This window comes from Equus przewalskii, chromosome 22 (genome assembly GCF_037783145.1).
Source record: "Equus przewalskii isolate Varuska chromosome 22, EquPr2, whole genome shotgun sequence".
NCBI lineage: Eukaryota > Metazoa > Chordata > Mammalia > Perissodactyla > Equidae > Equus > Equus przewalskii.
The window spans coordinates 25,528,326-25,550,880 of NC_091852.1; the positions used below are offsets into that span (position 1 = coordinate 25,528,326).

A 22,555-nucleotide genomic window follows, 5' to 3' on the forward strand; every position below is an offset into this window, starting at 1 on the left:
AATCAGTTTAGAAGAGCTACCACAAAATGATTTGGTTGAAAATAATGGCCATGTGAGAAGGGAAAAAAATGTCCAAACGAAACTGGTTGAAATGAATAACTTAAAACATTATAAGCTTTTTAATGTATCTTTAATCATTTTTCTGTTTTTTCAGGTTTTATGAAAAGTCCTCTAATTTTTAAAATTTCTATTTCAACCAACTCTACCTGCCCTACACAATCTATAACAGTATATTATTGCAAACAACCAAAACATCTAATAAGGAGATTGGTTAAATAACTACAAAATACACGTAACAGAATCCTAGCAGTCATTTAAGACAATGCTGCGGAAATCTATTTATTGCACAAAGATGTTCATGGTATACTGTTACGTGGAAAAAAAGCAGATTGCAAAATGGTATTTATGGTCTAACCCAATTCAAAAATATAAGTGCCTTGAAAAGCATATGGAAAATACATATTAATGTGCCATATTATGTATGTTCATTTATTTATCCAATAAATTCCTATACAATGTGTCAGTCACTGTGCTAAATGCTAAGGGTGCAAAACCAGAAATAATCCTTCTGTCCTCAAGAACGTTATAGAATAAAGGGGAGACAATCATCAAAATAACCTAGAAATAAATGCAACTATTATGAATAAATTTTATACATAACTATTAACAAGGAGAAGTATCTAGCATTATAAGTATCCACAACAGAGAAAAATTCCAATGTTTTTCTATTCTATAATGTTTCCAAGAATGAGGAAGAGGCTTAAATAACTAAAAGTAAATTCAAAATTTAAAAAGCAGAAAAAAAATTGCAATTCTGAAAAACAGATAAAAATGCTTCAAAGTTGCAAAACTGCCTCACAGTGCACTAAAATTATTAAATCATTTTCAACCAATTTGTCTTTGTGCCCTTTACTAAAAATCATCTCCCATCCCAATAAGGCGGGTTACTAAATTTGGAGATTCCACCAAAAATTAAAGGCTGTGGTAATCAACATAAAATGGACCAGATTAACCATATGTAGAATTTAGTCCACCTTAAGTGAAGGTTCATGTATCAGTCATGATGACATAGCTTATCCCAAAGCATATTCCACAGAATACTATTACTTGAAAAAAAGCTGTGTTTAAATAAACTTGAAAAAATACTAGGTTAAATAAAACTAAACAGTTTTCTTATCTTCACTTTCCAGAGTCCTTAATATACAGGCCCCATGTCACTTAACCACAATTCAGAAGTCCAAAAGGTTCTGAAAACTGAAGTTTTAAAAATGATTTATATGGTAGCAAAACCTGACCTCAACTGTTATGAGGTTCTTTATAGACTTCACCTCATTTAATCAGACTATTCATACATTTTTCTGTAGAAATTATGTGTTTGATTATAGGGGCTGCCCCAAGCTCCACTGGGGACGTTACTTAGTAAACATTATATACATCATAATATCCTTCTAAAACCTGAAGATTTCTAAATTCCAAAGCATATCTGATACAAGAGTTTGTAAAATGCATTGTGGACCCGTACTAATGAACAATGTAAATCAGTAAGAGGAACATTTATTTCCCAAATCTATGACCATGGAGCTCACTTTTAAAAAGAGTGAGAAAGGATTCAGCCCTGATAGCCTAGTGGTTAAAGTTCAGTGTGGTCTGCTTTGGCGGCCCTGCTTTGGTTTCTGGGCGTGGAACCACACCACTCGTCTGTCAGTAGCTATGCTGTGGTGGTGGCTCACATAGAAGAACTAGAAGGACCTACAAACTAAATTTATATAGCCTAATGGATTGATTGTAAAATTTAAAAGGCTTGTTTTTGAAAGTTACTTTAAAAAATTGTAGCTTTTTATCACTTTGGTAAGTGTGGACCACTTTGCAATTTTCAGTTCAACAAATTAAGCTTGTTCTTGATAGTAAATTTTATACTATTTCTTTATCAATGATACGTTACATACACATTTAAAAATACATTTACTTGTATTTAATGATTTAAATAACTAAGACTTAACAGCAATTATATCAGCTAAACAAAATTCACTCCCTCATTTGCCAACTCATTACCAAATTATTGTCAAATCTTAATTATTTTTGTTACTTAGGGAAGGCGTAAAAAACTAAAATCAACAAATAATGATGATAAACCACAACTCATTTTAGTAAACAATTCAAGTTTTTCCCAATCAGGCAACTTTTTATTAGGGTTAATAAAAGAAGTTGATCATCTGCTTTAATCTTACCTATCCTTTGGATAAAGGAGACAAGCTGATTAAAAGGCAAACAATAGAAAAAGCAAGAACACCTTGAGTAATTAGAAAACAGCAAACACTGAAAATTTTCATAGGATTTTTTGTTGTTACTGTTTAAACAGGCTTGTGACAAATATATTGAGTATTTAAATTTGATGTAAGACAAACTTACAAATCCTCTTATATAAAAAGGCTTCATGTGTTATTAGTTATGTAATTTTTTCCTTATATTTCACAACATTTTTTCTGGATATGCTGAAAAATATATGATTTGGGAAGAAGCTGAGACCCAGAAAGGTAATCTGACTTGCCTTGGTTTAAGGAGCTAGTTGCTATGAACTTCAGTCCTGGGATTGATACCTCCTGGTATCAGTGCTTTTTCCATTGTACTGTACTGCCCTTAGCCTGGGAAGAAAACCACTTCTCATAAGTGATGGGAAGCATCACTTATGGAGAAATTGGTTCAGAGAAATGTAAAAATATAACGTCCAAAGATTTTCAAATGAAAATTAAATTCAAATATACTGCACCAGTATTTTTTCTTGCTGTTGTTAGTACATAAAACCTCTGCTCTGGGTTTTAAAAATGTGGGATAATATAAAACTTGACTCATAAACACATACATACATATGCATACATGTATACTTCATTGTGTCAATCAGAGCCTTCCATGTTGTTTAATTGAAAGAACCACCTGAAGTATGCTTAAATGCAATTCTCACCTACTTGTGTTAGCTTACCAGATTTGTGCTTCTTGTGTTTTGCTTTCTTTTTGATGATCAATAACTTATTCTGGATCTCAGGTTTGTAAGACTTGAATGCAAGAGAATGAAGACCTTCACGCTTTCTCTGTAAGTTTTCATTCAAAACATCTTTCAATTTCTTTTTTTTCTTTTTCTTCTTTTTCGCCCTCATTTTAGTTAGTTTTAGTTTCTTGTGGCTCTGCAGTGACTGCTCTAACAGAATATCCCTTACAACCTTGTGGCAGTTAATTTCTGGATGATCACTGTGACTTCCATTTACATGTATTTGGCAAGATTTTAGAGCATTTTCTTTTAATGGACTGGGTTCAGGCTTTACTCTGGAAGCTTCACCATATTTTTCTTGATTTTCTATAAACCTTATTTCACCTGGACTGAGAGGCTCTCCAAAGCCAGTAACTTCCCCTGGACTCCCTGGTTTCTCTAAATTTTCTTTACAACAATCAGTTTTTTTAATTTCATAAGGCCTGCAAATTCTAATTTCACAGCTGGATTTCACTTCCATTTCAACAGAGATGTCATGATTATCCAAGTTCATTTTAGCAGGGCAGCAAGTTGGATCAAAATTAATTTCCTGCTCTTTCTTGAAGGCAGAGGGCAGGCCTTCTCTACTACATCTATGTTCTCCATTACTTGTACTAACATAGTCACACTTCAATTTCTCCAGTTTAATCCTAGGTACTCTTTGTATTTTAATAGGTGGAACTGGAAATTCTGGGGCCTGAAAGGGTCTCTGTTTATAAATCCGTACATCTGCACCACAGAACTGTGGAAAATGTACGTAAGCATTCTCCAAATAATCGTAACCAAGGATAACTTCCCTGCATTCATGAATAGGCTGTCCAAGTACAGCATCTTGAACTTCTTTTTGTGTTTCATACACAAAGTCACAAAGACCCTTAAGTAACCACACTTTCTGGTAGAAAGGTAGTTCATGAAAAGGTTTTTCTTCCAATGGATTAACTTCTCCAAGAACTTTAAAAAACTGAGGACACAATCCAAGTTTTTCAGCACAGTTATCGGGATTTTCAGTCTGCCCTACAGCAGTGTACCACTGCTGTACTTTCTGTCTCAGTGCTGCTTCCCAGGTCCTATAAGGCAAAGTAGGTCTTCGATGTAAGGTAGGTCTGCGATGGGGAGGACTTAATAGAGAAGTCATTATTTTAGATAGAAATGCATTACACTGAGGCATCAGAAGACAACGTTCCAATTCATAAAAGACTATTTCTGGCAAATTTAGAATTTGCTGGGCTAAACAAAGGAAATGCCCAATAGCTGGAATTTCCCACAGGGTCTCCATACAAGTTGGAGCTGCTTGAGCTAGAAGTTTTCTTTCCCATTCTTCTATTTCCTTTTGACTAGCTTCTTCTGCTTCTTTTCTTTCCTGTTCCCGAAGCCTAAAGAAAATTTAATAAATTATACTATTATTACTTAAAGCAGAGAATACCATAAAGTATGTCATATTTGTCTTCAGTCAACAAGGCAACTGGCTGTTCTAGTTTCCAGTATGAGTACAAAGTGTCCCACTAGATGTACCATCGTTTTTTTTCAGATGAAGAAAAACACATATAACTTGACCTTGAGTTTTAGTGATGAAGAATTATCACTGACATTATTACCAAAGTAAAATTCTTCAACTTATGATGTGTATCAACTTCAAAATCGATGAAAAAAAAATTTAAAGCATGTTTACTTAACAAAAGTACAACTTGATGCTTTCTAGAAGTAGTAAGATATCAATCTAAGAACTGAAAGATGTTTATATCCTTTGACCCCATAATTTCATGCCTAGAAAGTTAGACTAAGAAAATAATTCAATAGAAGCAAAGGGTTATGTGTTCGTCAGTGTTAAGTGGCGTTCTATCAAATCAAAAAAACAAAACTATAAAGGAGCTGTATTACACAATTGGGAAATAAGCTGACTATACTATATAGCCTTAAAAACTAAAATTATGAATAACATGTATAAACACAAAAAATATCAGAACAAAACATGGTACTTAACAAATAATAGCAATAACAAAAATATGTGTACATTGAACAAGGAGATGACAATATCGCAAAAATAAATGATTCCTAGGTTGATGGGATTATTGGCGCTTTTTTCTCCTTAAAAATTTCTTTACTGGCACTGCTATAAAATCTTCTTAATTAAAAAAATTAAATTAGATGAAAAGATAGACATTAATCTTTCTGATCTTGCATTAGGCAATGTGTTCTGAGATATGAAACCAAAAGCACAAGCAACAAAAGAAAAAATATATAAAGTAGACATCAGCAAAAAACTTTTGTGCTTTTAAAAAACATCATCAAGGGCTGGCCCAGGGGTGCAGTGGTTAAGTGTGCACGTTCCACTATGGTGGCCCGGGGTTCGCTGGTTTGGATCCCAGGTGCGGACATGGCACTGCTTGGCAAGCCATGCTGTGGTAGGCGTCCCACATACAAAGTGGAGGAAGATGGGCACGGATGTTAGCTCAGGGCCAGTCTTCCTCAGCAAAAAGAGGAAGATAGGCAGCAGATGTTAGCTCAGGGCTAATCTTCCTCAAAAAATAAATAAATAAGTAAATAAAAAAGGAAAAAAAATAAAAAACATCATCAAAGTGAAAAGACCATCCACAGAATAGGAGAAAACTTTTGCAAACCATATATCTAATAACAGACTTGTATCTAGAAATATAAGGAACACTTACAACTCAATAATAAAAGGACAAATAATTCAATTAAAAAATGGACAAAGGATCTGAAAAGACATTTCTCCAAATAAGATATACAAATGAACAATAAGCACATGAAAAGATGTTCAACATCATTATTCATTAGAGAAATGTAAATCAAAACCACAATAAGATAATAATTCATACCCACTTAGATGACTATAATAAGAGAGATAACAACAAGCATTGGTAAAAAGATGGAGAAACTGGAAACTTCAAACACTGTAAGGGGTACAGCTGCTTTGGAAAACAGTCTAGCAGTTCCTCAGAAGGTTAAACATAGAGTTACCATGTGATCCAGCAATTCTACTCCTGGGTATATACTCAAAAGAAATGAAAATGTATGTCCCCACAAAAATACTGTACATGAATGTTCACAGCAGCATTATTCATAATAGCCAAAGAGTGGAAACACCCCAAATGTCCACCAACTGCTGCATGGATAAATAAAATGCGACGTATCTGTACAACAGAATATTATTTGGCAATAAAAAAAAATGAAGTGCTGGTACATATTATGTCATGGATGAACCGTGAAAACATGGTACTAGGTGAAAGAAGCCATCTGTGAAAGATCACATATCATATAATTCCACTTATATGAAATGTCCAGAAATCTATCGAGACAGAAAGTGGTTTCCTAGGATTGAGGAGGTTGGGGGAAATGGGGCTGTTAATAGTCTTTCTTTTTGTGGTGATGAAGTGTTCTAAAACTGACTGTAGTGATGGTTGTACAACTCTGAATATACTAAAAACAATTAAATTTTACACTTTAAATAGGCGAATGGTATGGTGCATGAATTATATTTCAATAAAGCTGTACAAAAAAAGAAAAGCATATACAGTTTTAGGGGAGAAATTAGAATAACAACAACAAAGGAGGGGAAACATAATAATTTCTCTTACTTTTGATTTTTCAAGAGTGAGAATTTTTTCTTTAGAAAAGATGTATAAAAACATTGAGATGTGACTAATTCTTGGGCTCTAAATGAAAACCAAGGTGTAATGTCCGACACTAGCTATTTTTCTGTATTATCATACTGAAATCTGTTAAGACAAATACATAGTAAGAACACTATTTTAGTAATATCAGGACTGTCTCTTTTATAGAGCAAGCCTACTTTTATATTTTTGGCTAAGAGGTCACACTATAACTACCCTGTTCTTACAGATACACGGATTGTTAAAAAAAACTATCGTTTGTGATTTGGCATTACGTATATTACTTATATCTGAACAACCAAACAATGTTAAATATTCTTAATAAAAGTCAAATTTTGGGGACAGCCCCAAGGCAGAGTGGTTAAGTTCAAGCACTCCGCTTCCGCATCCCAGGGTTTCACTGGTTCAGATCCTGGGTATGGACATGGCACCGCTCATCAAGCCACGCTGAGGTGGTGTCCCACATGCCACAACTGGAAGGATCCACAACTAAAAATACACAACTATGTACTGGGGGGCTTTGGGGAGAAAAAGGAAAAATAAAATCTTTAAAATAACAAAAAAGCCTTCAAAAAAAAGTCAAATTTTTTCAAATGTGCTTTTAGTTTTGAGGAATTTTAACTTTTTACTGAATGGGGGTGGTGGTGGGCTGGCAGAATCTGGCTTCCCCAATACAAAGCTGAGACTGCAAAACCCCACATAATCAGTAGATGGGTCAAATAGAAACAACAGCCCCTCTCCTGTCCCCAACTAGGAGACTGTGAGGAAAATTGTCTTCATGATAGAAGTGGTGGATGGAAAAAAATAAAATCTCTCCTAAGAATTTGTAACTATAAGTTGACTCTCATGTGGATTTATTGCCCACATTCACATTTCCTGGGTACTCAGAAAAACACCACACTAAGAAAAGAGTTTGATGTGGTCTTACACCAAAACCGTTGTCAAGTACTTGAATAGAAAAAAAATCTCTAAGGGAATGCACCTTATATCTAGATCTTAAGGAACTCTGACTGACACAGTAATAAGAAACAAGTTCAGAAAGACAACCAAACTAAAAAAGAAAGTAAGGTATTATGAGGGACAGGAAAAAACTATAGATATAGGAACTACAGGACAGAGAATATACAATGTTTAGTGAAAAGGAATTGAAGACACGGGTAAAGAGAAGGAGACTATGAAAAATGACAGACCAGTTTTGAAAAAGACCTAAAGAGAATTTCTAGATATGAAAAATACAGAAATTAAAAGAAAAAAAGATTTACAATTAACTCCTCAACGGCAATAGTGGAAGCCAGTGACAAAAGACTATCTTTAATGTATTTAAAAAATAACTATCAATGTAAATTTGAATTCAGAGCAAAAATATCTTTCAAAAATAAAAATATGTTCAGACAAACAAAAACTCAATATTTGTGATGAACAGAATGCCACCTAAAGGAAATTCTAAAGAATATCGCTCAGACGGAAGGCCAGTGATCCTTGACTGAAGATCAGAGATGGGAAAAGAGCAAAAAAGTGGTCATGGATAAGTTAATCTATATAGATATGACATAGAAAAATGATAAAAATGTCTTGTGGAGTTTAAAAAGAAGACAAGATAGAATAAAATACAACAATAGCAAATTACCAAATAGCTGGGTATGACTGTACTAATCAATAGTAATTACTAAGTGTAGTAATCAGGAAGAGGGTAAAAATACAGATAAATTTTAGGCTTTGATAACTATGAATGTGAAAATTTCTAGGGTAGCTACTAAAATAATAGATTTCCTAACATTCAAGTTAGGAAAAATGGAAACATGGAAGAAAAAATAATATAATAATTAAAAGTGGTAGGATGCAGCCAAATCAGTACTTTGAGGGAAATTTTTAGATTAAGAATGCATATTTAGAAAAGAAGAACAGTTGAAAGTCAAATATACGCATTCATTAAAAGAAAAAAAACAGGGCTGCCCCCATGGCATAGCAGTTAAGTTCAGCATGCTCTTCTTTGGTAGCCTGGGTTTGGTTCCCAGCTGTGGACTTACACCACTGGTCAGCGGCCATGCTGTGGCAGTGACCCACATACAAAACAGCAACACAGCAGTTAAGTTTGCACGTTCCGCTTCAGCGGTCCGGGGTTCGCCAGGTCGGATCCCATGGGTGGACATGGCACTGCTTGGCAAGCCATGCTGTGGCAGGCATCCCACATACAAAGTAGAGGAGGATGGGGATGGATGTTAGCTCAGGGCCAGTCTTCCTCAGCAAAAAACAAAAACAAAAACAACAGATGACGAATGGCATGGATCTCAACTCAGTGTGAATCTTCCTCAGCAAAAAAAAAAAAAAGAAGAAGCAAAGAAAAAAACAAACTAGAAAAAGGACAGCAAATCAAACCCCTAAAGTTGAAAGAAGAAAACAAAGAGCAGAAATCAATGAGATAGAAAATAAATATACAATAGAAAAATAATCAAATTCAAAAAGCGGATCTTTGAAAACATTAATAAACCCTTGGCAAGATCGATCAAGAAAACACACAAACACACACACACACAAGCAATATCAGATGAAAATAGGCACATTTTGTAGATCCTACAGATACAAATGATATAAAGCTATTATGAGCAACTTTATGCCAAGAGACAATTTAAATGAAATAGTCAAGTTTCTGAAAAACACAAATTAACAAAACTGACACAAGAAGAATGAAAATCTGAATAATCCTGTGTCTATTACAGAAATGACATAATTTAAATAATTTACATAATATCTTCCCCACACAAGAAAATTGGGGTTCTAAAACCTTCACTACAAGAATTCACCTCAAAAATTTCAGTTAATGAAATTATTAGAAACAAAATATAAAACAGACATGTTAAAGAAGTTAAAAGAAGGAATTAAAATAATAAGTAACAGGAAATTATCAGAGAATTTCAAAGAACCAACTTTTGGATTTGGATTTGGTCTAGGCAGATGTGAAAAAGAAACAAACAGAACTTCCAGAAATAAAAAATATAAAGACAAAAATAAAATAATAAATGGATAGGTTAAACAGCTGATAGTACACAGGAAAAGAAGAAAGAGCTAAAGAAATTCCAAAGAATTCAGTGCAAAGAGACAAAGATATAGAATATAAGGAAGAAATACAAAGACTGATGGAGGACAGACTAAAATCTACCAACCAACCACCTGGAGCTCTAGAAAATAAAAATACAGAAGAGGGATAGGAGAGTGGTGATGAAGGCAATAGTTGAAGAGGTAATGGCTGAGAATTTCCCAGAACTGACGAAGCACAGAAATTCTCATCTAAGGAAGCCCAAGAAAATAAGTTAAGAAAGCCACACTTGGGCACAACATAATAAAACAATAAAACATCAATGACAAAAAGAAAATCTTACAAGCAGTCAGAGGGGAAAATAAAAGACAGATTACATATAAAGTAATGACAAAAAGGTTGCAAGATTTCTCAACCAGTAACAAAATAAATCAGAAACAATAACTACCATTCATGGATGAGGATAAACTAAAGTCATTTTCAATTATACAAATAATAAAATTGATTTTACCTAAAGTAAAAACTTCTAGAAGTGTCTTCTGCTTCCATCCAAGATGAAATAACAAGGAATCAGATTTACTCTCTTACCTGAACCAACCAAAAAAGCCCTAAAAAATAGATAAAACAATGGTTTTCAAGAACCTAAACATAAAACAAAGAAGGACAGTGATTTCTGAGAGATGGGAAACAGACAAAGTGAGCCCAATAACTGTCACAGTTTATTGCCTCAAGTGTTTCTAGGCCATGATGCAAGGTGGGGGAACCCAGGCACGGCCCAACAGACTCCCTGAGTTGAGAGGGAGCCAAGCGTCCAGAGATACCAAGGCAGCTAAAGTCTGCAGGACATAGTACCAAACAGGAGAGAGCTGCATAAAGTGAAAACACCAAAGATGTACAGAGGGTCCCCCTCAAATATTCAGAGTATTGATTAGTGCATAGAGGTAAGGAAACAACCTCAAGGTTAGGTAGGGGGAAAACATCCAAAAGATTAGTAACACAGTGTCTATTCCCACCATCCATGCTGGAAAAACTCATAATTCATGGGATGTTGGACAGAATACTTAGGAAAGTCTTGCCTTGGTAGAACAGAATAATTAGCCCTAGACTGAGCATTGCTCTGGACCCAAGTAACAAACCATAAAAGATCCAAAATGATCTTTTACTGTTTCCAAGTAATTTAACTGCATTCCAGAAGAAAGCTCAAGAAGATTTATAGGAATATAAAATACCTACCAAGATAAAAATCACAATGTTTGGCATCCACACCAAAACTACCAGGCATACAATGAAGCAGAAACACATGACCCATAATGAGGAGAAAAATCTATCAAAACTGACCCAGAAATAAAATAAATGTTAGAATTAGCAAATAAGGCCATTAAAGTTATTATTGTAACTGTAACCTATACAGTCAAAAAAACTAAGTAGAGACATGAAAGACATAAAATAGACTCAAATTGAACTTTTAGAAATGAAAACTACAATATCTGAAAATATACTGAATGGACTCATGGCAAATTACACATCGCAGAAGAAAAGATTAGTGAACTTGAAGACAGTAATAGAAACTATCCAAATGTAAAGATACAGAGAAAATACTTCCATAGTATATACTTAAGGAAGAAAAGGATGATTACAGAAAGAAGTTATAAGATGCAAGAAAGATTGGAGAACAAATCAACTGTTAATCATGTGAGTAAATACACATTATATTCCAAAAACAGTAATAATTCCCAGTTTGCGGGTAAAAAATGAGATAGAGCTAAATTATTAATCAGCCATAACATATAAGATAGATAAGGCAGAAGAGATCAAAATTAAGAACAGAAATAGAGTATATAACTTCCAAATCAGTGGAAATCATTGTAAAAGAACATTTCATCTTCCATAGATGGATATCAACAGATAATGACAAATTGAAAAGTCAAGAAATAGCAATATAAGCATGTATTTAGAAATGTGGAAATAATTACTAGAAGAAATAGCTAAAATTTAAAGGTGGATGCTTCTTGAGTCATAGACTTGAAACTGAGTTGAAGTAAGGCTGCTGTCTTTCATTAGAAGCCTTAATAATACTATGAGACTTTTAAACTACAAAGTCTGTGAAATAAAAAAAAAAATTCTTAAATCAACTTTTAAAAAGGTAAAGAATATTATCCAGTGATACTGAAGAGCCTGTTTAGGTTAAATTTATAGATATGTGTATCTTACCATGAAACTGAGTTTCTCTACACTTTATAAATTGAAAATGATACTCATTTCGTCTTCAATATTCTGCTGTTAACTACAGAAAAGGTTTTTGAATTATTTCCCATGGAATGTAACTCAGAGTTTGTTTAAAAGTTTGGTATACAAAACTGTTTCTGTTAGAATATCAACCATCAAAAAGTGGGTTTATTTAGTATGCTTAGCAGTAAAATTGGTTTTGGTCAACCTTGTCACAATCAAGCCACCTCTGTTTCTGCAGAGGTGAAAGAGTAACAACTAGTGCTCGGGGGGGAAATGAAAGGGGAAATTGGAGCAGACCAAAATATTTTTATGGACTTGTTTTTGCCTAAAGCAGTGATAAACCACCTTTGGCCAATATAGGTTAGTTATACAGTAATTTCAGAAACTATTTATTCAACTTATAGATAGGCACATTAAGGACACAGAGGGGTGAGAAAATAACTTCCTCGGGCTTACATATTGGGTTAGTGTAACAGCCAGAAATACAGTTTGTACTTGGTAGGCCAAAGTTAGTACCAACTGGCTTACTCTTGGAAGAAGAAAATTAGGCAATGGTGTAATACACACATTCTATTGGCTCAGGTGCCTGGAAAGGCCATGACATAGTTGGGGCATGATGCTGCCCAACTGTGGGGCACTGCCTGAAGTTACTCAAGGGCTGCTAGTCACACTTCTGTTCCCTATAAACTGTACCTTTCACGGGAGAATGATGGAATCTAGCCTCTGACAATGAGTACTGAAGAGATGTGAGGAAGAGAAACAGTGCAGTCTGGTGTAGGCCAGCATATCGCAGAATAGTCCTTTAGAACTGGACTGTGAGTCTCTCTCCTGGTCCTCAGTATTGTGGTATATAAGGAATGGAAGCTTGCCAAAGAGCTCTAGAATTAATGCCTATAATCTGCCAATTTTTTAAAACTTTGTTAAATACTTAAAATATAACTAAAATTCTAAAAAATACCATATTATGAAACATTGAAGCAACTCACATTTTGCTGAGAACAGATAAAAAACCAGCTTTCAAAGTTATTCTCAATTTAAAAATTTGTTCAGGGGGCTGGCCTAGTGGCACAGTGGTTAAGTGTGCACGTTCCACTTTGGTGGCCCCAGGTTCGCTGGTTTGGATCCCTAGGATGGACACGGCACTGCTTCGCAAGCTATGCTGTGGTAGGCGTCCCACATATAAAGTACAGGAAGATAGGCAAGGATGTTAGCTCAGGGCCAGTCTTCCTCAGCAAAAAGAGGAGTATTGGCAGCAGATGTTAGCTCAGGGCTAATCTTCCTCAAAAAAAAAAATTTGTTCAAAAGTACAGTACTTAAACCCGATAAAGTAGTGCAAATTTCTAAAATATTAGCTAAAAAAATTAAGCTTTTAGTATTGGGGAAATGCTAAAATATTGCCTGAGAATAGTTATAAAAACCACATTTACTAATTAAAAAAAAAGATAAACACTGCCAAATGAACAAAAAAAGTAGTGCAAAATATTTTTTTCCTGGACAAACTCTCATTTTTGATGGTGCTCCTTACTGGCTTAGAGAGTACCTGTTACTGCGTGAAATAGTAACAGAAGCTGTGCCTAAGGTTATTTTTGGTTATGCATAACTTAGCAGGAACATTGCTAATGAGTGAACGGTTTTAGAAAAAAATTATATTTTAATGTATCCAAAATTTATTTTATAAAATTTTATTGAATATTTAACATGTGTGAGGATACAAAGAGGTAAAAGCATAAACCTTACTGTTTAAGTTTACCATCTAGTAAGAAACATATACAGGAGCTTTAATCCAAAATAATCTATTAATTGAGGAAACAATACAATGTATGCAAACTGGTGTCATGATAAAGGAAAGCAAGACATTTATTTACAGATTCTAAAATGAATAACATAATAATATTGTATTTCAGGAAAACCAACCATTCACAGTAAGTGTTCAGTCAAGCTTCTTACTAAGCTGCAAACAAAAAGAATCTCTTCTGGCTAGTTAAAGCAGAAAAGGAATTTATTTAAAGATTAGTAGGGAGCTTACAGAAGCTCTGTTAAGGGTCAGAGAGCCAAACTTAGAAGATATGAAGACATGAATCTCAACCACGCTTTGGAAGGTTCTCCAAGAAAAAGCAGACTGCTATCACTACGCAGCACCTCTGATACTAGGAACCTAGAACCATCAGAAGCTCCCACCACCAGCTGTGCCAAAAGATAAACTTTCCTGCCCACAACTGCCACCTCATGTTGCTCTCATGCAATTTCAAGTGCAAAGTGTATGACTGGTCACATACCTCTACCTTAGCTGTGAGTGGGATGAGAATATAAATTTTCTGGCATCCACTTTGAGAAGCCAGGACTTGTAACATGGGAAATTATCAAAATGTAGGGAAACTGTTCAAAAATGTTGGATGGTCACAAATGATGAATGTCTACTTCATTAAGTCACTGTTATTTTATGTTATGCAGAATTTGAAAATAAATCACTTAATCATGTCATAGTTTTTATTTCACAAAAATGTAGAAAACATTTTTGTCTTAACTCCAGTGATTTCCAAATCAACAAAATACCAATAAGTTTATACAAATATATGAAACAAGAGTATAGGAAACATACACACCATTTTTGGTAATCCAAACAGTTTTGCAAAAAAGAATGGTAAACAGATCCAATATTTTTAATATAGCTAAAGTAGACTTTAATGATCAAAACTGCTACCTAACGATGTCATATTCCAGATTAACAGAAATTTACTTAAGGAGAGTAAATTTTAACCAATTTTATTCCAATTTTAACAATTAAAATAAAATCTTAAATGTACTATGTACTCATCTGCTTAATAAACAAGGTATACAACATATAATTTAATCTTTTCTTAATGGCTCAAGGTCACCATTATAAACAGAATGCAGTGGTCATGAGTAGCTTAAAGGCTATTTAGCACTATAAATTAACCAATTCTTTCACTCAATTTTCTCATAACTTTGACTTACAGTGTTGCTGTCTCCTAAATCAACAGTGCCTCTGTACACTCATCGGCCCCAAGATTGCCTGTCCTATCGACATTTCCCTGAAGATGGTCAGACTAGCTACCCTTACTCAACATTTATTCCTCTCTGTTTAACACACATCATCTGCTATCTCCTTTGCAGAGGTTTCTAATGCTGTCCAAATAAATTAAGACAGTAACAGAGGAATGCCAGAATTTTGGATTTTTGCAATCTGATTTAAGAAAGCATTATTTTTATATCATATACTGTACAAAAAAGGGAAACTATCTACTGTATAAAAATTAAAATACAGAGCGGGACACCCTTCCTTTAATTGGAATTGATCACAAATCAGAGACCTAACTGTTGGAGTTAAAAGATTTACTTTTAGGTTTGTGTCTGCTCAGGTGATCAGCTAAAAATTATCAAATGCCCATCAGATAACTGAAGTATTACCATATTAAAATATGTACTAGAATTGTTCAGCTTGCTGCCAACTTGAATTTCTGTTATAAAAGTTGTTTTAACCTACTCAACGGGATGGAAACTTTATTTTCTCACTTCTTATGCCAAATGTTATAATTAAAGAAAAAAACCTATGCCCAGGGCTACAGCAAACTACAGTAATCATATCATCTTTGTACCTTCCCTGTCTTCCAATATGACCTTTCCTTATGATGATTTCAATGTCCCTTTCTAGACCTAATTTCATAGTATTTATATTCTCAGCTAGTCTCTTTTTTTTTAACTGCTTTTTTTCCCCAAATTCCCCCAGTACATAGTTGTATATTTTAGTTGTGGGTCCTTCTAGTTGTGGCATGTGGGATGCTGCCTCAACATGGCCTGATGAGCGGTGCCATGTCCACGCCCAAGATCCGAATCGGTGAAACCCTGGGCCGCAGAAGAGGAGCACATGAACTTAACCACTCGGCCACGGGGCTGGCCCCATCTGACTAACTCTTGACAGGGTATTTTAGATTGACAGACTGATAGACTGATAGAATTTCAGGTATCATGATAGATGGTAGAGTAACTGTACATAGGAAGGGAAGCTTTGTTTAGCGCTCGCATGTTATCATATCCCACGTTGCTGCCTAAACGTCACATTTTCCTTCTGAGGACTCGAAAGAAATCTTGGGATAGCCTCAAAAGACATTTAAAAGACATTTGTATGTGGCACATTACAAATTTTAACACTATATTTTCAATTATATTTTTATATTAAAATATATTAATTATATTTTCAATTATGAAAGCAAAAGTATGCTTATTTTAGAAAATTTAGAAAACAGAAGTTAAGAGAAAAGTTCCATCATTCTAGATATATTTTACACGTGTTCTTACGTAAACTCTAAATTTCAATGCACATAAAGTTAAACTCTTGGCAGTGAAGAGGGGGAAAGAAGGTCACTCTAGTTAGGATAGCACGAATGAGGGAAAAATAGATATGAGATGAGGTTAGAGAGGTAAGGTGAGGCCAAAGGTGCAAGCAGGGTTTTATATTAAACCACTGAAGTTTTTCTGTGTACTTGCTTTGTTTTGGGGAGGTGGTAGGTAATGGGATAGGTAAGTGGCGCAATCAAATTTATTTTGGGAAAAGTTCACTCTAGCTTTAAGGTGAAAAACAGACTGGAATGAAGAAAGCATGGACACCATTAAACTAATTAAGAGAAGATTATAGTAGTCTAGTGAGAGATGAAGAAACTGGATGGAGGCAGAGAAGATAAAGGGAAGTGGGCAGACTTAAAGAGATTTAGGAAATAAAATTGCCAAGATTTGAGGAGGGATTCAATTTGTGTGTGACAGAAAGGAAGGTGTCATGGATGAACCCTAGGTTTCTAACTTGCATAATCCAACAGATGGCAGTGCCATTCACCAAGATAGGGAGCACTACAGTAAGACAGACAAAGTTTTAGGGGGAAAAGATCATGCTTTCATAGTTAATATTTAGATGCTGAAGAAGATATCCATATCAAATATCTTTTGTTTGCCTCCAGATCTGCTCTCTATCCTTCACTGTTTAGTTTATCTGTATCAATAGGCAACCTCAACCACTAGCTTCCCTTGGGTTCAGTCAGGGAAGCCCTGGCAGGTGGTTAGAGAAAGACAGGAGAGTAGAGTGAAGTATTTATTCCCTTGGATTCCTCTCTGTGAGGTTGCATTGGACTGTGTCCTTCAATAGAAGGGTATTGTCTCAAGATTGTCTTTTCTTTGTAATTCTCTCCTGAGTACCAATAACTTCTACTCCTTGCTTGCCCTGGCTAACAGTCTTCTCTCTTAACGTTCCACTATATTCCAATCCCTTTGTGAATAAACTCCCTCTGAATTATCCAAACTCGAATGTGCCACCTGTTTCTTCATAGATGAGAGACATTGATACTGACACTGACAAATCACACATCTAGAGAACATGTTAAATAGGCAATTAGGTCTGAAACTTAGAGAAGTTTGGGCAAGAGACATGTATCTACGAGTCTTCTGCATTTAGGCAGTATGCGCATGGAATGAGATCACTTATGAAGAAAGTATAATATGAGAAAAGGAGAAGATCTTGGACAGAAACTTGACATGTGGCAACATTTGCGAAGTTAAGAATCAGATGGAACCAAAATATTGGACAATGATGATGCTTAAGACTAAGGGAGAGTGAGTGGAGTTAAAAAGTTTGAAGATTCATGTGTTGTTGGGAAGGAGTGTATGTATGTTAAGCTTACTCTTTAAGTTAAGGATACATAGTAAGACATTTTATTGGTATATTAAACATTTTATGTAGACCCGATAAGATGGTAACTACCTTATCAAAATAACCTCCTCACAATAACTTTAAGAAGATCACACTCTTGTGGCAAACTTTCCTAAAACGTTAAGGAACTTGTCATAACCAAAGGATTAAAAGCAGAATGAACACCCCCCTCTACCACACACACACTTATATATATATATCTCTATCTGTATCCCCATCCTTAAGGAAAACACATACAAGACTGTTTATTGTAGCATTCTATAATAATAAAACACTAGAAATAATCCAAAATATCCATCCCATTAAGTGAATGGATAAACTATAACGGAGATAATGTAATATTACATAATAGCACTTGAAATAAACTAGAATGAAATAACTCAGAAAAATCTCAGATACATAATGTTGAGTGAAAAGAGAAAGTTGCCATTTATATAAAGGTTAAGACAAGTAAACCAACCCCATATATTACCTATGAATATATACACATGTATGTAGTCAAGACACAAAAAATGTACGGCAATGACCTCTTTCCATGATCACAATGGAGTAACTGGACCTAACTTAACCTCCCACTGTAAAAAATTGCAAAACTGAACAAAATATATGAAGAAAATGTTTTCAGACATTGAATATCAAATATTGCAGGACTGTGATTCCCCAAGAAGTGAAATAAATGAGGTGATCCCTATAATTGCCTGGCTTTCTGACTAAAGGCAATTTCTAGACTGTGAGTGCAGGGAGGGGGAACTCAAACAGTCCCATGGAGTTGAGCTGAGGAAATGGAAATCAGCACTGGGGAAGGATGAAGCACCTATAAGTTGTGAGATTATTCCAAAAAGAAGGAAGCTGTACAGAAAAGAGCTTCAGAAATCTACACAAGTCCTCTTGAGACTTCACTGAGTACTAGTCTGTCACTGCGTAGAGTAAAACTCCACAAAGTTTGACAAGAATGACCAGGAAATTGTAGGTTCAAAGAGCTTACATACAATGAGGAGACCAGCTGGAGTGGAGAATCCTGTCATCACTTGAGGGCATTCTGTGGAGACCCCAGAGAGGTCAATGCCTTAGTAGTAGGGCTGAACTGGAATGAAAGCTATCTTATACCCACCCTAGAACAGCTTAAAACCTGGACTTGAAAGGATCATGAAACTGATCCACAAGAAAATTAACTCCCTGACTGAACAAAGTTCAATCCTCTTTAAAGAAAGAAACAGAATCCAGATACTCAACAAGGTAACATTCACTATATCCAATTTCCAATTAAAAAAAAATCACTAAACATGCCAAGAAGCAGGAAAATGTAACTTATAACCAAGAGAAAAATCAGTCAATAGAAAGACCTAAAAGGCTAAGATGATGAAGCTAGCAGATAAGGATATTAAAACATGAACAAATGATGAGAAATGAAGACATTAAAAACAAAAAGAACTGTAACTTGTAGAGTTAAAAAAATACAATATCTGAAATAAAAAGTTCCCTGGATTAGACACTGCAGAAGAAAAGATTCACAAACTTGAAAATTTACCACAGAATGGAAGACTGAAAGCCTACAGATCAGAGAAGCAAAATTAACTCCAAGTAAGATAATCAACACACAAACTCAATCTCACACCAAAAGGACAATGCACTCAAATTGCTGAAAACTAGTAATAAAGATAAAACCTAAAAAGCAGAGAAATAAGTTACATTATGCATAGAGGATCAAAGATAAAGAGGAGAGCAGACTTCTCTTCAAAAACTATGTATGGTAAAAACATGTCATGCTTAAAAGTGCTGATAGGAAAAACAACACAAAACAAAACAAGTGTCAACCTAGAATCATTCTCTTTCAAAATGTAAGGTGAAATAGAAATTTTTTCAGACCAAAAAATTCAAGCTCAGAATTCATCATTGGCAGACCTATATTACAAGAAATGTTAAAGCAAGTTCTTTAGGCAGTAGAAAAATGACACCAGATGGCATCACAGATCAATACAAAGGAAGGCAGAATGTTGGGAAGGGTAAATGAATGGATAAATATAAAATTCTTTTTTCCCTCATTCTTAAATTTCTTCAAAAGATAAGTATTTAAAGCACATACAGTAACAGCGTAGTGGGGTTTAGTAAAATGTATGATGACAGCAGCACAAAGGATGGGAAGAGGTAAACAGAAGTATACTGTGAAATGATATAACATTTGAAGTTAACTGTGATAAGTTAAGCACATACTGTAAATCCTAGAGAAGGCACTACAAGAAAAAATAATTCAAATGATGTATAGTTATTAGGCCAATAGTGGAGATAAAATGCCATATTAAAAAATGTAAGAAATATCAAGGATAAAAAGGGACACTCATAAGAAAGAAGTTGATTCATCAAAAAAACCCTAAGGATCATAAATATGTATGCATCCAAAAGCAGAGTTTCAATTACGTAAAGCAAAATCTTTCAGAATTTAGAGCAGGAACAAAGGTCGCTATACTAAAATCAATTATATTTCTATAAATTTGCAACAAAAAATTATAAACTGAATTTAAAACCTAATTTACAATTGCATCAAAAATATGAAATAGATAGGGATAAAGTTAACCACATATGTGGAAAATGTGCACATTGTAAACTACAAAATACTGCTGCGAAATACTTCTCAGAGAAATTAAACAATTATCCAGAAACTGATAATTTCCACGCATGCAATATCAATCAAAATTCCCTCAGGCTTTTTTTTTTTGGGAGGAATTTACAATGTAATTCTAAAATCACACAGAAATGAAAAGATCCCAGTATAGCCTATCAATTGTGAAAAAAACGAAACACAAAGTTGGAAGACTCATATTAACAAATTTGAAAGCTTACTATAAAGCTATAATAATCAAATCAATATAGCATTAGCATAAGGATAGATCTATAAATAAATGGAACATAAGAGAAAGTCCAGAGAGACAAATAAATGTTCAACTAATTTTCAACAAAGACTTAAAAGTAATTTGGTGATGAAAAAGTTTTTTCAACAAATGATACCAGAACAACTGGCTATCTATATGGAAGAAAAATAAACTTTTATCTTCACCTCAAACCACACACAAAACTTTACTTTTAAATGGATCACAGACCTAACCATAAAAAATAAAACTTAGAAATTTCTGGGGAAAAAAGAGAGAAAATCTTCATAACCTTGAGTAAGCTAAGATTTCTTAGGTCACAAAAAGCACAAAACATTAAAAAAGAAATCAATCAACTCAAAATTAAAACGTTCTCTTCCTCAAAAAACACTGAAAGTGAAAAGGCAGGCTACAGACTGGGAGAAAACATTTGCAATGCATATATGTCTGACAAAGGACTTGTATCTAGAATACATAAAAGAATTCCTAAAATTCAACAAAAAAAAGCATGGGAATGATAAAGTCAGGACAGTGGTTTCTTCAGAGGAAAAATATAAGGAATCTTGATTACATCTATGTTTAACTTCTTTAAAAATTGCTGGGTAGTGGGTACACAAGCCTTTATTATAATTTTATTTATTCTTTGCTCCATGCTTAAAATATTTATAATTAAAAAAGAAAAAGTTAACCCTATACCTAAAGAGAAAGCTTAATTCATAGTACTCCATTAAATTATCATAGTCATTAAGACATTTAATAGAGGATTTTTCCCCATGTCTTATGCACCTATGTTTAATTGATATTAAGGGAGGACACACATATATATGTAAAACTGGAGAAAAGAAAAAGATTCAATCGTATTTCTAGTTTCCTACTAGCCATTCCTACTTGGATGCCTAAATGTTTCCCTTATCACTTCCACAACTTATTAAAAACTGGAGTTCACTGATCTTTCCCCACACTACGACTCAAGTTCCTCTATTTTCTTTGCTGGTTCCATCATTTTACAAGTCACAAAGATAGCATATTGCTTAGAAGCACAAGCTCTACACCCAAACTCCCTGGGTTCAAATCTTGACTACTATTCTAAAATTGCCCCACCTTGTGGAAGTTACTTAATCTCTCTGTGCCTCAGGATAAATGCTGAATATACATAAGGTGCTTAGAGTTAAACTGGGCAGATAGTCATGCTCAACAAATGTTAGTCATTCTTTTTTATCATCTTTTTATGGCTACTATCACTATTATTACAACTACATCCTGACTCATCTTTGTCTCTATCAAGGAAAGTACTAAGTCCTGTGGACTGTTCCCTAGACAATCTGACCTCTCCCTATTTCTGGTCACCAGTAGTGGAGGTCTACACTACTACAGCCTTCTTCCTACAACCCTTCCTTTTCTTCAATTTCTCTCCATTTCAACTGTACACTACTGTCAGATTGATCTTTATCCTTTTCCATAAAATCCCCTTTCCTGTGGCAGAAGCAGTTCTATGTGGCCCTATACAAGGGAAAAAAGTATTTCACAGCAGGTTTCCAATTGATGGCTACTATATAAAGTATGGTGGTAGAAAGTCTCAAGGTTGAGTTTTAATCCTACAAATATCAATGCAAGCTGTATTTATTACTATGAGAGAGGCAACAATATATTATAAATTGCCTTTGAGTAGCATTAGCAGTTCCCTGTTATATCAGCAATCACTCCTAACATAGTTTGAAATTTAATTTAGTATAAAAATCACCAGTCTTTTTTGAGTAATCACTTACCTCTTTGGACCCTAGTCTCTTTTGTTATAAATAAAACATTATATAAGTGCCATCAATCTGTACTCCTAGACCCCAAAAGGTAACACTTAATTGAGCACAACATTCTTTCCTGATGAGCCCAGAGTAAGCATAGTTATCCAGGAAATTAATATCAATGGAGGAACTGGCAGAGGTGAACCTATATGTCATTTTGAACTATATAATCTCTGAAAAGTTCTCCTAAAGGTTTGTGAGTCTATTCTAAAGCTATACAAATCTACGTAAAATTCTTCTAATTTAAAATTTATAATTC

General features: G+C 34.4%; 1 protein-coding gene across 6 annotated transcripts in view; it reads right to left on the reverse strand.

The window, feature by feature from the left end:
- Positions 1–22,555, reverse strand: part of BRD10 (bromodomain containing 10) — a 106,626-nt gene that overhangs the window by 58,675 nt on the left and 25,396 nt on the right. For all 6 annotated transcript variants that reach the window (XR_011531467.1, XM_070590005.1, XM_070590004.1 and 3 more), the window contains one exon: positions 2,978–4,395. Coding sequence is in view for 5 of the 6 variants with exons in the window: in XM_070590005.1 (XP_070446106.1) it covers positions 2,978–4,395 (1,418 nt within the window). In the remaining variant the exon portion in view is untranslated. The remainder of the gene's footprint in view (positions 1–2,977; positions 4,396–22,555) is intronic.